The sequence below is a fragment of the Sceloporus occidentalis genome, unplaced genomic scaffold (genome assembly GCF_023333645.1).
Source record: "Sceloporus occidentalis isolate IW3139 unplaced genomic scaffold, rSceOcc1.0.p SCAF_13, whole genome shotgun sequence".
Classification (NCBI taxonomy): Eukaryota; Metazoa; Chordata; class Lepidosauria; order Squamata; family Phrynosomatidae; genus Sceloporus; species Sceloporus occidentalis.
In genome coordinates this window covers 16,967,527-16,982,124 of record NW_028316993.1, presented here as the reverse complement: position 1 = coordinate 16,982,124, position 14,598 = coordinate 16,967,527, and the positions used below count along the sequence as shown (strand labels likewise).

The 14,598-nt window shown below is 40.8% G+C and overlaps 1 protein-coding gene and 1 long non-coding RNA gene across 6 annotated transcripts in view; one reads left to right on the top strand and one right to left on the bottom strand.

Annotated features, from left to right (window-relative positions):
- LOC149305094 (ribosomal protein S6 kinase 2 alpha) overlaps positions 1 to 14,598 on the top strand; it is an 84,213-nt gene that overhangs the window by 66,357 nt on the left and 3,258 nt on the right. For all 5 annotated transcript variants that reach the window (XM_089478194.1, XM_089478193.1, XM_089478197.1 and 2 more), the window contains 11 exons: positions 32 to 174; positions 2,959 to 3,029; positions 3,673 to 3,761; positions 5,048 to 5,112; positions 5,521 to 5,623; positions 7,039 to 7,166; positions 7,769 to 7,894; positions 8,575 to 8,664; positions 9,377 to 9,535; positions 10,613 to 10,774; positions 12,439 to 12,515. In XM_089478194.1, the coding sequence (XP_089334320.1) occupies positions 32 to 174; positions 2,959 to 3,029; positions 3,673 to 3,761; positions 5,048 to 5,112; positions 5,521 to 5,623; positions 7,039 to 7,166; positions 7,769 to 7,894; positions 8,575 to 8,664; positions 9,377 to 9,535; positions 10,613 to 10,774; positions 12,439 to 12,515 (1,213 nt within the window). The remainder of the gene's footprint in view (positions 1 to 31; positions 175 to 2,958; positions 3,030 to 3,672; positions 3,762 to 5,047; positions 5,113 to 5,520; positions 5,624 to 7,038; positions 7,167 to 7,768; positions 7,895 to 8,574; positions 8,665 to 9,376; positions 9,536 to 10,612; positions 10,775 to 12,438; positions 12,516 to 14,598) is intronic.
- Positions 4,283 to 13,076, bottom strand: LOC149305095 (uncharacterized). Its single transcript, XR_016271805.1, has 3 exons — positions 12,769 to 13,076; positions 7,763 to 7,854; positions 4,283 to 4,451 (listed from the first exon to the last, which is right to left on the bottom strand). It is a non-coding gene; the product is annotated as an uncharacterized LOC149305095 (long non-coding RNA).

The window sequence follows — 14,598 nt, the reverse complement described above, 5'->3', positions numbered from 1 at the left end:
CAACTCCTCCAATGTCTTCCCCCTTTTGTAGACTTTGGTTTGAGCAAAGAAGCCATTGATCATGAGAAAAAGGCATATTCTTTCTGTGGGACTGTGGAGTACATGGCTCCGGAAGTGGTGAATCGCCAAGGCCACACTCAGAGTGCTGACTGGTGGTCATATGGGGTATTAATGGTATGCCTGGGTTTTCTTTTTTAAATACTGCTTCCCAGCTCTCAGGGTAGCTATTACACTGACATAGAAAAACATCAGAACATCTCAATTAAATAGAAGCAGCCAGCGTCCTATCAGATTAAAAACCACAAATCTAAAAGGTCCCAACAAATCTAAAACTCCTTCCTTGTGCCAAGAAAGCATTGTTTTTGGCACAAGGCAAACTTTTGTGGGGGGAGCATTCCAGAAGTGTTAATGTTGTCAATGAGAAGTCCCTGCATTGGATCACTAGCCCACATCTCCAGAATCATGTTATCTGAAAAAGGGGATCCATTTGAGTGATCAAAGCTATTCTGGCACCAAACCAGATTGAAAAAGATCCAAGTAATCAAATGAAAGGGGGGTTGTGCACCACTCTAGAAATTTCTCTTTGATGGCACTGCAAGGATGGTGTGATGGCAGAGAAGAATTACTTCTTTGCCATACTGTGGATTCTAAAATTAGCTCTTATATCTCCTCAGACTTCTTCTTGAAGTCTTTTGCCACTTCTATCTTTCTCTTTGTACACAAACCTCTAGAGCCAAACAGATACAAACAAGGGAGAGGAATTTCTTGTGCATAACTATCCAACTCAGTTTTGCATTCCACAGCAAGACCTAGACATCAAAAGAAAGGTTGTTCATTCCAACCCCAAATACCTCAAAAGAGCCCTTAGGAAACCAATAGGAGCCACTGGCCTTCAAGATGGACCTCTTGATCACTTGCACACCAGTCTTATATCCTAAGTTACTCTACTTAGTTGTCTCACCATGATAAAATGTTTGGAGAAAATTGTTATGCAACCAGATCATGGTCTTTCTGCCTAGATTGTAACACTGGCACCACAGTGCAACCTCTGGCGCATGTCAGGCCAGTGACAACTTGGGAGAGCCCAATGGTGATTGTGAAGTTCTGAAGGGCCTCCAACAAATAATTCTCACCATGGATCTTGCGGTCCCCTAGAAGAATCCGTCTAGGAACCTCAGACCCAAATCTGAGATCACTTCCATCCATTCAAGTGGGAGGCTCTTAAGAAGTATTTGGAACCTTGCCTTTGGCTGTGTGAAAGCTACCTGTGATGGAAGTAAAGATGGGTGTTTGCTGAGTCAGTGCTGCCATCTTGTGGCAATTAATATTTAAAATCTGTCTGGCTTTCCAAAGACAAAATGGGGTAAAAACAAGAAGGCAGCGTCCTGCAGGTCCAGTGTTTCATTTGAATGCTGGACTGTGGCTCCGGAAACCAGTGTTCAAATCCCTGCTTGCCTATGGAAACCTACGAGTGATCATGGACAAGTCACACCATCTCAACTTGAGAGGAAGGCAATGGCAAACCTCCTCTGAAGAATTTCTGCCTAGGAAACCCCATGGTAGGTTCACCTTAAGATTGCCATTCATCAGAAATGACTTGAAGGCACACAACAACAAGAACAATGGGTCCTACATTGTTCTCATGGAGCAGAGGCTGATCTAAATGCAGGCTGTGTTATTTTCAGATAGTAGAGGCAGAGGGCAAGCAGCAGTGGCTGTGGGACCTTGATGCCTGAGCAGGTGAGCAGCTCCTGTATCTCAGTCGTAATCCTCAAGCTCACCCTTAGGAAAAGTGCAGAGCAGCTACATCTGCTACTTGCTGCCAATTGCCCAAACCAATCTGGATGGTAGTAGTAGTTTCTAGCAGTGCCTTGCTCCTCAAAGTCAGGCAGTGGTGATTGCTATTCTTACTCATTAGGATTGGGTCAGGACTTGTCTCTGGTGGGCCTTCCTGGCACATGAGGACCCCAGCAGCTGACCAGTGATATCAGTCCCTTGACCAAGATCTGCTGAAAGTGTGATGCACACCCACATTGCCTTTTACGCCAGTCTCGTGGCTTTCAAGTTTGCTCTTTTGTTTACAGTACATTGAAACTTAAAAAATGAAACAGACATGGACAACTTTAGAGAAATTTTGGTTTATTTTCTTTTGTCATATGAATCCAAACTAGGATCCTAGAAAGCAAACTACAACTTCTCATGGGTGTATTTGGAACAGTGCCTCTGTCTAGTAGAGAAATGCTCATGAAGTGAACTCCTTCACTACTCTACAACATTTCTTCCAACTCTGTTGTTATTGTTGTTACTATATTTATTTATATCCTGCTTTTCCCCCCAAATTGGGACACAAAGCAGCTTGCAGATTAAAAAACAATACAATTAAAGATATACAAAAGAGAGCATTAAAGTAGTATAGTATTAATATATATTACTTATTAGAAGAATAAAATACAATTTAAAAGCTAAAAAGCATTTAAAACAGTACATATTAAAACAGTTAAAAATACCAAAGCACATGAAAACAATAAAAACAAAAATATAACATTTATTTTATGCTATGTTATGTGTTTATGTGTTTTGGTCTATATGGAATCTTTTCTTCCAAATGAAAAAAAACAACAACAAATAAATGAGAAATCAAGTACAGTTACTTGTAAACATTCTGTAGTCCTGGATTAATAATGTGGGGAGCAAATTGCAAAGAGTCATTATGATAGAGTCAGTTGGCCCATTGCTTCTGCTGTTAAAGATTTTTAAATTTTATGTGTTGCTTCTGGATTCAACCCAGGGCTCTCAACATGCATTACGGTAAAATATACATAAAATAGTAACACTTTTAAAATAAGTAAAAGTAGCACTATTAAAGTTTACAAAATTAGAATAAAATCAACAGACTGAGAGTTGCCTCCAGATCCTCTGGTCCATACATGTGATATTCTTGTTTGCTGTTCATTGCAGTTTGAGATGCTGACGGGGGCCCTGCCTTTCCAAGGGAAGGACCGAAAAGAGACTATGACTCTCATTCTCAAGTAAGACTTCACCGCTTTTCAGCCTGTTGACCTGGAGGAGGGTTGCCCTGGGATAAACCACTACTAAAAGACAACATTTGCTAGGAGACTTCTTTCAAAAGGAAGCAAAAATTAAGAGGGGACAGATGAGTTTTTCTCCAGTGCCTCCACATTGGTTTGTGTTCCTGTGATATTGTATTTTCCCCCCACTTGGGAATTTTACTGTATTTTCTGGCCTTTTTGAATTCCTGTAAACCCCACTGAGTTTGCCCTAACCATTAGATAGACAAAATATAAAGGTTTGTTGCCAAGTGTGGTCACAGATGTTGTTCATCCAAACTCTCCTCTGAATTGGACAATTGGATCACATAACATTGGGGTGGGAGAGATGAATTATGTCTATAACCTGCCACTTGCTGGTGCCTGTTCCATACTTCTTGAAAGTCATATAGTGCTGGAGGAACAATTATAAATACTTTTGCTATTTCAACAAGCCTGACTTGTGTTGTGCAAATGCTTGTATCCATACTATGAAAAACAAAACTGCAGAGCGTTCTGGCATGCTCAGAAGCTGGAGGTGCTGCAGTGTCTTGGTTTCGTTCTCAGTGACTCACAGCTAGTTGCATAGTATATATCTATGTCTGTATATTTGCATTATGTTTAGAGCAAAGCTGGGCATGCCCCAATTCCTGAGCTCTGAAGCACAGAGTCTCCTGCGAGCCCTTTTCAAGAGGAACCCAGCCAACAGGTTAGGTAAGATGATGCCCTGATACACTTTGTGCCTGAGCATGTCTGCAACACAAAAACAACCACAGATGTGAAGTCAGATGCATGTTGCATCATCTATCTATCTATCTATCTATCTATCTATCTATCTATCTATCTATCTAAATATAATTACTTTTATTAATTTCATTATTAAAAGTTGAGAAATCAGATTCTTGAATTACAAATGCATATTTAGATATAGATTACTTCCTTCTCTCGAAAATCTGTTGCTAGTTAATTCAAAAAGGCTTTCATTTCTGTTTTTGTACTTGAACCGCTACCTATATACAAATTCTCCTACCTGTCAAAATATACGTCATATTAGAACATCCATTGTGTAACAGTACATACAACTAATACTGGTCTTCTACATATTGATTATTGAAATTTCTATCTGTTACTTTCATAAGACTAATTCTACATTTTTATAAATCCAAACATATAATACATCAAGTTTGTAAGAATGTAGTGATAATAAAGTTATCATTAATCATTAAATCCCATAGTGTATATGTCACCCCCTCTTTGGCTTAAGTAAGTTATTAAAGGTTCCCATTCTTCAATAAATTGTTTCATTGATCCTTGACTCTCCAACAGAAGTTCTGAAGATGGCAGCTAGCTTAGCTGACTTCCAAGAGATAGATGGATGGATAGATGGGATAAATCATGGAACTCCTGTTAGTCAAGAACAGAATTTGGAAAAGTTAATTTGCCAGACAAGCCCATGGCAGGTGGCCATGCTGACTGCAGGATTCTGCAAGTTGTCATTGAAAATGTAATTTTTCCAAGATACAACCATAGCAAAACTGAGCCTCCAGGCTCAGACATATATCTGCAAATCAATTTCAAAGGGACAAGTAGCAAAGGATGCCTATTGCCACTGAGCTCTGTTTTTGAGCTCCTGGGAAGCATCTGCTGGATTGGATAGTCTTTGTCAGCAAAGCTTCTCTTGTACACAGTGGACTCATTCTTAGCTTTTGGTATTTCAAAAGGCATTGCTCACACACTTTCTTGCAACCATAGGAACTAAGAATTCTACACACAGTTCCTTCTCTTCTCAGTGAAGCCGAGCTTTTCAAGATGCTGAATCCCACCACCCCAATGTATAAAGCTTTGTTGTGGTGGGTGGGTGTTGGTTTGTTTTTTGTTGGTTTGTTTGTTTTTATTTGTGTGGCCTTACAATGTATGTGTCACTCTGAGCATGTTAGTTTCCTCCTGTGATCTATAGAGTATGTAGAAGCAGTACAAAATAGTGTATCTTAATCTTGCAGGGTCTGGTCCTGATGGTGTTGAGGAAATCAAGCGTCACCCTTTTTATTCCACCATTGACTGGAATGTGAGTATAGGTCTTTTCCTACTACTTAGATATTAAGTCCTGCAACATCTGTAGCTGGCTGTAGTACAGGCACAACTTTGGATGAGTTTGTCACAGCTCTCTCAAACCTGGTTCTTCTGCTGTGCTGGACTGCAGTTACCAAAATCCCCACTTACCCCAAGATATATGGGCTGGGGGATTCTCTGTGTTACAGTCCAACATGTGGAGGGACCCACGAGTATTCCATTCTGTACGCTTCTTCCTGAAGTGTACCACTTCAGTGATATCTAGGCCTCTAGTTGGATTTTTATTGAACTGTTCTCCATTTGGAATTCCTAGTTCATCTTTGTTTGCATATTTCAGGAGTATTTTCCCTTATCTGGTAAGTTGGGCTCATCTATCCTTTCTGTATTATTTTTCATTTTGCAGAAGCTCTTTCGCCGCGAAATCAAGCCGCCTTTCAAACCCGCTGTGGGTCGTCCTGATGACACCTTCTACTTTGACAAAGAGTTTACCTCCCGCACACCAAAAGGTCTGCATTTATTTTACTTCTCCAGAAAATAATTTTATAACACTAACTTGGCTTAATTTTGCCTAACCATGATATTTGGATATAAGGGGATGTGATGGGGTAGACAGAACATTGATCTGGATCAATTAGTAGCTTTTTGGATGATTTAGCATTAATTGACAAGGATTTCTGACACCTGGTTCACAACGTCAACAACTCAAGTCAACACACATGCACATACACGTACATCCTTAAATTAGTCTGTTAGAATCTCCTACCTATTGTTATTTGGAGCTTTAAACTAAAATATGGCAGCTGTATTTTATATGGTCCAGCATATGGCTCATGGAGAAGTGTGCATGTAATTGACAACATGCTCTGGGGGGCCATTTTGCATCTTATTTCACCTGTCACCTTCAGACCCCCAGGCACAGTTTGTGCCTGGATCTGATTGCCAGACATCAGACTTCTAGTTGAAAACCAAGGAGATCCCAAAAGCCTGAAGTCTACCCATGCCTGTCATGAAATATAAAATCAGCCATGGACTTGATTTATTAGAACAGTCACTTTTGTATCCAAGTAAAATCAGAGTTGATATCCACAGCAAACAATTCTTGAATCTTTTGTACTTTTCCCCTTAGAGGCATGATAGAATCATATGCTTTGTATCTGGCTGCCAGTTTAGGAACTTCCCTATACATTTTCCCAATATGAAAACTTACCTGTAAGTGAGGGAAAGGCAGCCAGATTTGAGTATTGGACTAGGGCTCGAGAAGACCAGGGTTCAAATCCTGACTTGGCCATGGAAACCCACTGGATGACCTTGAGCACTCTCTCAGCCTTAGAGGAAGGCAATAGCAAACTACTTGGAAGAAATCTTGCCAAGAAAACCCTGAGATAGGGTTGGCATAAGTCAGAGTTGAAAGCGCGTAACAACAGCAAATGTTATGGAAGAGGTATTAGGTTAGCCTTCTTACAAAATAAATATGCTGGGATATCTAAAGTAACTTTTTATGTAGGGGAAGTTTTAAGTTATTCACTTTCCCCCTCTCCCCAGAGCCTGAAATGATACAGGTGGCAAAAGCTGTGCCGTGTGAGTGCCTCAGTCATTTCTTTCTGCTGCAAGGCCTTCTACCACTTCAACCTTTTTGCAGGGATGGGCAACCTGTGACATCCCAGATGTTGCTGAAACTCCAGCTGCCATTAGCTCCAGAGTGATGGGAGCTGTAGTCCAGCATCAACTAGTGAGCTATAGGTTCCTCACCCCCACCCTATTTTCTGTGGATTGTATTTTCTTGTTGGGTCTTACGTTGGGTCTTACCTTGCACTTAACAGAACTGTCTCAGTTTTTGAAAGAGTCTAACAAATGGTCACCTGCTAACAAGCTGCTCTCACAATATGGTTTCTTTTTGCCTTTTTTGCCTGTCCTGTTCCAGATTCCCCTGGGATTCCACCTAGTGCAGGGGCCCATCAGCTCTTCCGAGGCTTCAGTTTTGTGGCTACTGGCATGATAGAGGATGAGAAGGCCAAATCGCCACCAGTGCCTTTACATTCTGTAGTACTGGTAAGAAGAAGCATGAAGAATGCCTGAAAGCATCTTGAAAGCTACATTGCTCCCTCTGTTTGAATTAGAGTCAGGCTTAATTGATGGCTGTCTTTCCAAATGTTTTCAATTTTGCACATTTCCAAAGCATGATAGATAGTACTGTAACTTTTGAAAGCAATACAAGCTTTTTGGGGTTAGAGACCAGTTCATCAGGTGTAAGTTACCTGTTAGGTTAGTGAGCTTGCATACACAATCTTCTGCCATGTTAAGAATCTGTCATAAAATTGCTTGGTTTATACCCTATATCGAGAGCTACAGATTTTAAGACTCATTTGCAGACCATCAGTAAAGCAGTTTCTAGCCTTTGCCAAAAGCACTGTTCATCCTTGAGAGGGAATATTTATGCCAAGGAGGTGGCCTTCATTCAAAGAAGTGTTCAGTGGTTTGTTAAACAAACTTGTCTTGTGGTCTTGAGCTGTATCTCCCACTTATAAGCAATTGCTGTTTGGAAAAAGAGACACAGAACACTTTCAAACACCTCTGCCTCAGCCTCTTCCTAGTGTGTGCCAGTGATGCAATCTCTGTTCCCCACATTCTGTTCTCCTTCTATTTACCTGTAGCAACTGCATGGCAAGAATCTCCAGTTCAGTGACGGTTACATTGTGAAGGAGGCCATCGGTGTCGGTTCCTATTCAGTGTGCAAGCGCTGCATTCACAAGACAACAAACACAGAATATGCTGTCAAGGTTGGAGCCTTTCTCTTTTGCTCTGTCTGTAAATAGTGGGTTTTTTAATGTAGTAATTAAAGAGTATTAATATGGAGCAGGGACAAGGCTGACATTGGACACATAGCAAAGTGCCACCTGTTAATGTTGACCTTCAGAGTCCCAGTGGGATTTTATTTAATTTGCTTCATTTGATTTCTACACTGTCCTTCTTCATAGAAGATCAGGGCAGTTATTCATCTATATAGAAGCACACAATTAAAATCACAAATTGCATATAGCTATAAGCGCCAGCAAGATAGCAGTGTTAACGCTGTTGCAGTAGGAACAACAGAGTCTAACGCCTCTTTAAAGGCTGACAAGTTTTATTTGGCATAAAATTTCATTGACAACAGCCTGAAAAATAATAAACATATGTCAGCTGGTTTTCGTGTTTGTTTGTTTTTCATAATAGGACCTTGGGCCTGAGAAAACACAATGTAGTAGTTGAGCAAGCTCTGAAGGCCCTGTTTTCAAATCTTGTCACCACTAGGCTTTGATTAAGTAGCCTCAAGCTACTTCCTGATGTCTTGGCTTTAGTCTCTAGCTGTAGTAAGGGAATGATGCTGAGCTAACCTGCTCAGACTGCTGAAAGATTGAGGCACTTCCTCAAATACTAAATTGGTGTTGCTTTATAGTAATAAGCAATGTATGTTTTTCAGGTCATTGACAAGAGTAAGCGAGATCCCTCAGAGGAGATTGAGATACTCCTACGGTACGGACAGCACCCAAATATCATCACACTGAAGGATGTGAGTGTAATAGTAGATAGGATTAATCAGCTCCTCATGCTTGTCAGGACAAAACCATTCTGAAAATGCAAGGAAGGCTTTGTTCACTAATGGCTTTGTGTATGTGTCTATATATATATATATATATATATATATATATATATGAAAAAAATTGTGAAGAAGGAACATGTGACAAGGAGGAAAATTCACTCCCTGACTGATTATATTGAGCATAGATGTGGCTTGCAAGATTCCTAAAATTTCTACAGCGAGACACATGCCTGTTATGAAACAGCTATAGATTTTCTTCTTACTCCACCTGTAGAGTGTCATAAAATGAGAGTGTGGTGGTGGAGATGCAACAGTCAACAAATAAGCAGTCACAGTCTGTGACAAAATGACCCTCTGCTTATAAGGTCCTAGAATGGAGCAGCCCCACCTTTGGCTGTGATGCAGGTCATCAATGATCCATCAGAGTGCTGATGGAGAAAGAGAAATTGGTCTTGTGAACATCACAAATTGGATGTTGCATGTGCTTGTGCTCTCAGGTTTCCAAAGGTTATGCCCAGCGCTACATTTTGCATTGCAGCACTGTGCCCTGTGTGGTTTCCTGCCTTTGCATGCAAAAATGTTACTGCAGATTTAAATGCCAATGTTTATCCTTGTATGTAGTTTGAGGAGTGTAGCTTAAGTAACAGCCTTTCAAAGCTACCCATAAACCTCCCTTTGGCAGGTGTATGATGATGGCAAGCATGTTTATCTGGTGACGGAGTTAATGAGAGGTGGGGAGCTGCTGGACAGAATCCTCAAGCAGAAGTGTTTCTCTGAAAGAGAGGCCAGCTCTGTCCTACACACGATTTGTAAGACTGCGGAATACCTTCATTCCCAAGGGGTGAGTATGAGATGCTGAGAAACATGCCAAGCCTTTAGGCAAGTGTACTGCTCAGGAGAGGGAGGGGATGTGACATTTCTACAACTGACACAGGTGCTCCTGTGCAACACTTTACCTGTAGCAAAGCGAGGTGAATCACCTGTCATGTGCACATATCTCAGCCTTTTCCCTTGCAAGCTATTAAGCCATCTTTTAAGCAGTCCATTAATGCTGTTACTGTGTTTTAGTTTTCCTTGGATTATCCCATGCTTCAAATAAAATTCTCCAGAAATTCCCGTGTACAACCAATCCAATAAACACAGAGACATTGCTAATTCATTGAGAATGGCTTTCCCTGTGTCTCATGCAGCAAGAACACTTGGAGAAGACTCTCCAAGTAACATAGTTCTGAGCATTCAGCAAATCACAATACATGACTGGTGGGACTGTAGTCATTTTGGTTGGTCAGAAGTTGTGTGCGACTGGCATAGGGCAACAGCCTTTTATTTTGCCACTACAGAGTTTTCTGTTTGGATGGCAAGCAGCCCAAGACTACTGATAACCTGAGCTTAACTGCCAAGCTTTAAGAACAGCTCCAGAGGCTTTGCTCTTGTCCTGTTTTTTTTAAGATTAGACAAATTAGACAAAGGGACACCTAGGACATATCCAATAGTAGTACTGACATTCAGAAAAACATCCCTGGAGAGATCAGGGAGGATCCATTTCTTTCTGCCTTTAATTGAAGGTTTTATTTAAATGAGATTTGTAGTATCTTATTATCTCCTGCTTTTTAGAATTGCAGAGTTTTCCTCTAATTTTATTGCTGCTGGTTTTTGTGGGGTGGGGGAGGGAGGTTATCTTGTGCTTTATGTCCATAAGCTACTCTTGATATTTGATAAGAAAAATTGGATATAAATAAGTAGCACAAGGTCTATGGTAGGAGCTATTGACCTAAATTCTGTTGTTTGTCTTGACTAGAGTAGACCCATTTTACCTTTGTGTTGACTCACCATTTAACAATTCATTACATGGATCTACTCTAGTTGAAACTAACCAACAGGAGTGGGATGACCTGTGGTTTCTGGTGTTGCTTCGCAGGTGGTTCACAGAGACTTGAAACCTAGCAACATTCTCTACGTAGATGAGTCTGGAAATCCAGAGTCCATTCGTATTTGTGACTTTGGCTTTGCCAAGCAGCTGAGAGCAGACAATGGGCTCCTCATGACTCCCTGCTATACTGCCAACTTTGTGGCTCCAGAGGTTAGTAGCACATGAGCCTAGCTGAGTCTGCTGTGATGAAATGCCTACTGTGGTTCATACAATGACCTAACTCTACTGCTTTCACCCATTTCATATAGTGTATGGTTTTGGCAAGCAGATTTCTAAGAGACCACTTCAGCATGAGTTTTGACAAAGAAAAAAAAAAAGGGGGGGGGACATTTTTCCAAGCTGGAAGTGAATTTTTGTGATCACCTTTCATGCTGTGTGGCTGGCTTCCATCTGTGGCACAGCAGCCACCACATGAGGGAAGAACTTCTCTGAGTTGTTAAAACTAGTGATTCTCAGAATGTGTTGAGGTTTATACATATAAAAATTGTGGACTGAAAAGCATGATGCATGGGGAGGCAATGTGATTAATTGGCCCACATTCCTTGAATGGCCTGGAGATGGACTCATTCAAGGGACTGAACCTGGGACATTCATCCCATGAGGGGGGCAGCAGTGGTGGGTGGAGGGCTGTTGGCCTATCCTGAGCCTAGTGACACAAGCTTCAGGTAGCTTCCATTTGCCTCTCCTGGGGTGGGCAGACCTGACCTCTACTTTGTTTTTTACTAGTCCCTCAGATCATGAGGTTCAGTAGACTCCACTGCCCTTCCTGCCATCGTTTGCACCTCATTCTGATCAGCACTCTTCTGTAAGAAAATCTGCTTGAAACATGCAATACGTCAATAACTGAAAGTCAACAAATACTTGGTGATCTAGTGCAGAACTCTAATAGTCTACTGGTAGATTCTGGTCAACCTCCTGCCCTCCTGTGGCATATCTAACCCTCTGTTTACATCATGTGGAATAGCCAAGACCACAAGCCTAAAATTCAATGTTGAGGAGGAACAAAATGATGATAAATGGGTGATATGACAGTGGCAAGGGAGGGAGGGAAGTGCAAAGAATATTCTTTGTGTGTGAGATCAGATCCTCTAAAGAGAAGTCTGTTGAGTACTCTGTGGTTCTCGGTTACTTTCAGTTGGTGTGTGAATCTCTTTTTTTCTCTTATCTCCACTACCAAAAAGAGGAGCTCTATTCCCTTTTCCTTAAGAAATGGACAGTATGTGCATGCAAACAATCATTTATAGGCAAATCTTGGGCCATTTGCTAAATAGATTCACACGTAGTTTGGTTCCAAGGAATGGACCACAAATGGTTCCTTTTGTAGTAAAGAAAATCACAAATCTATAAAACCCTGGATCGTATCATAACTCCTGCATTGCAGATAATATAGCAGAATTGTCCTCACTACATAACCTGATGGTGATATGTATGCCGTACTTGGCAAATATAACCAAAGCTTGCTGTGAGCACCATTGGCAGTCCAAGCTGGGCACAGCATAACTGTTACCCTTTCTATCTGGTGACATAGTGTGGAGAATTGTTCTCTAAGGTTCAACTGTGTGGCACACGAATTTCTAAATTTCACTGGATTAGTGCTTTTTTGTGTGTTTTCAACCATCTTGTTTCATTTATAGTGTTAAATAACTAAAAGCAGGTGAATCTCATTTAAATGCTTATTTTGAGCACTTTCCTTTTAAGAGTCCAGCTCAATATCCAGCTCAACTTTTCTGCTACTTCTTGACTAATATTGTCATTCTTGTGGGTAATACTCAGATTTATTCTTCTCTCTCTCTCTCTCTCTCTCTCTCATCTAGGTTTTAAAACGTCAAGGCTATGATGAGGCCTGTGATATCTGGAGTTTAGGGATCCTTCTCTACACAATGTTGGCAGGGTAGGTACTGGCGTGCTTTTTTTTTTAGTTAAAAGTAGAGTTCCAGCCCTCCGTGCTTGTTGCATTTGCACCCTACATTTCATGCAAGATCTGAGGGGACACACTTGGCCTGCATAGTTTCAGCACAGTTGCAGCAGTAGGGCAAAGCCTAGCAGTTCACAAAGAAGGAATAGTTGAAATAGATTCTCCGTCCTGCAAAAGCAATGGAAAGGATGCCACACCCTTAGGTCAGGTGTCCCAAAATGGCACTTACCGCTAGATGGCAGCAGTTTCTATTGAGTCCACAGAGGAGGTTTCTTCTCCTCCTTTTTCCTGAGAGCATCATTACAGAGAAAAACGTGGAGCCAAAAGGGAATCCCAGTTAGCCTAGGAAGATGCAAAGGACAGTGATGTCAGAAATGTTTTGTATGAGTAAGGGAGCAACCAGAAATATCAAACAAATCTTGGGAAGAGGCAGGATTCCCCAGTGGCAGCAGGTGGGCATATCTATGATTTTTGGGCAGTGTTCATTGGTGACGATAGTGGATCATGTGGTGATGTTAGTGGACCATTCAGAGAAATGAGGCAATGTAGCTAACAGCTATATAATATAGCTATATAACAATAGGTCTTAGGCTATGTTGCCTCCCTGAATCTTACATGGTCCACTAATGTCACCACTGAACACTGCCCAAAAACACAGATCATAAATTATCCTACCATAGTTGAAAAATATTCTGAAGGGTTTTTTAATGACACCTCAGAATAGGTTTTAGTGGCTCTTATGTGGCACGCAGGTGAGGTTGCATGCAGTACAGAGCAAGGGCCATGTAGATTAAGTGATTAGAGCAGCATCCTTCAAATCTTTCCTAGTGCATCTGCCCCAGTATTGTCCAAAGGCAGTCTTCAGCAATTACTTGGCCAGCATTAATTGAAAACAACAGACAGTCTGACAGTATTTGGGATTCTTTTAATGTTGATGCTTATAAAAAATCTTCACCATACAACATCCACATTTGACAGTTTTGGAGAAGTCCCTTTAAAGTGGAGCATCATTTCTGTAGTAATTAGTCTCAATGCTAAAATGCATGTCTGCTTGCTTGCTATTCTGTTATGCCTCCCCTGGGCTGTATCTATTTGTTGCGCCTGCCAGTTTCATTATGTGTGTCATCTTCAGGTGATAAAAAAATAAAATTATTTGGGGCAGGGAGAAATTATTAGTTCAGAAGGGCGAATGTTTGATTACCCTTACATAATAAATGGCCAGTTTCATGTTGATGTTACTGATATGTACACGGATATGATATTGATATGAACAATCTAGGATCAGACTATCCAAGGCCTTCTCTGTATTACCCTGCACATTCAGTGAGATCTCCAAATTTGGACCTTATGGTTCCATCATCTCCATATGTATGTCTAATAGAAATGAAAAGGGTCTTTTTGGTGGTGCCACTTAACCTTTCAAATCCTCTTCATCTGTCCCAGTACTGGCTACTCTAGTTGGTAGTAGCACTCTTGGAGACTCAGGAAAAGGTCTTCTCATCACCTGCTATTTCCCTTTTTAGCTGGACATGTCACACATTGAACACACAAAGCATGTATTCTGTTACTGGGCTGTGCTTCTGTCATTCCCCTTCATTGGCAAAGAGCAGATCTATCTGGAGTGACCTTTTACGTACTATCGTTAATACTAATTTTTGTTCTCACAAATATATACCATCTTTAAAAGTACATGCTATTCAGAACCACTGATTCCTTTTCAATTCAGCAAAGCCAGAATTTTCTGTATGGCTACTACTAATAACAGCCAACACAAACCATGTATTTCTTAAAGAATTAGGAAATGCTTGTAATTTTCAAAACTGCTATTAATCCATTATAGTTAAGAACTGTAAATCTGTAGGGCTATAATGAACCTTAGGGTCAGTCAGGCCAGCCCTATCCCCTGCAGCAAAATCTTGCATTTCTGACCAGTATTTAACAGACTAAACTGTATGATTCAGCTTTATAATAGGGTGCACTGCCCTATTGCACAGTCATAATTATAATGAACTATGAAATCTTCCAAGTACAGAATCTTTGTCTGTCTGTCTCCCAACAA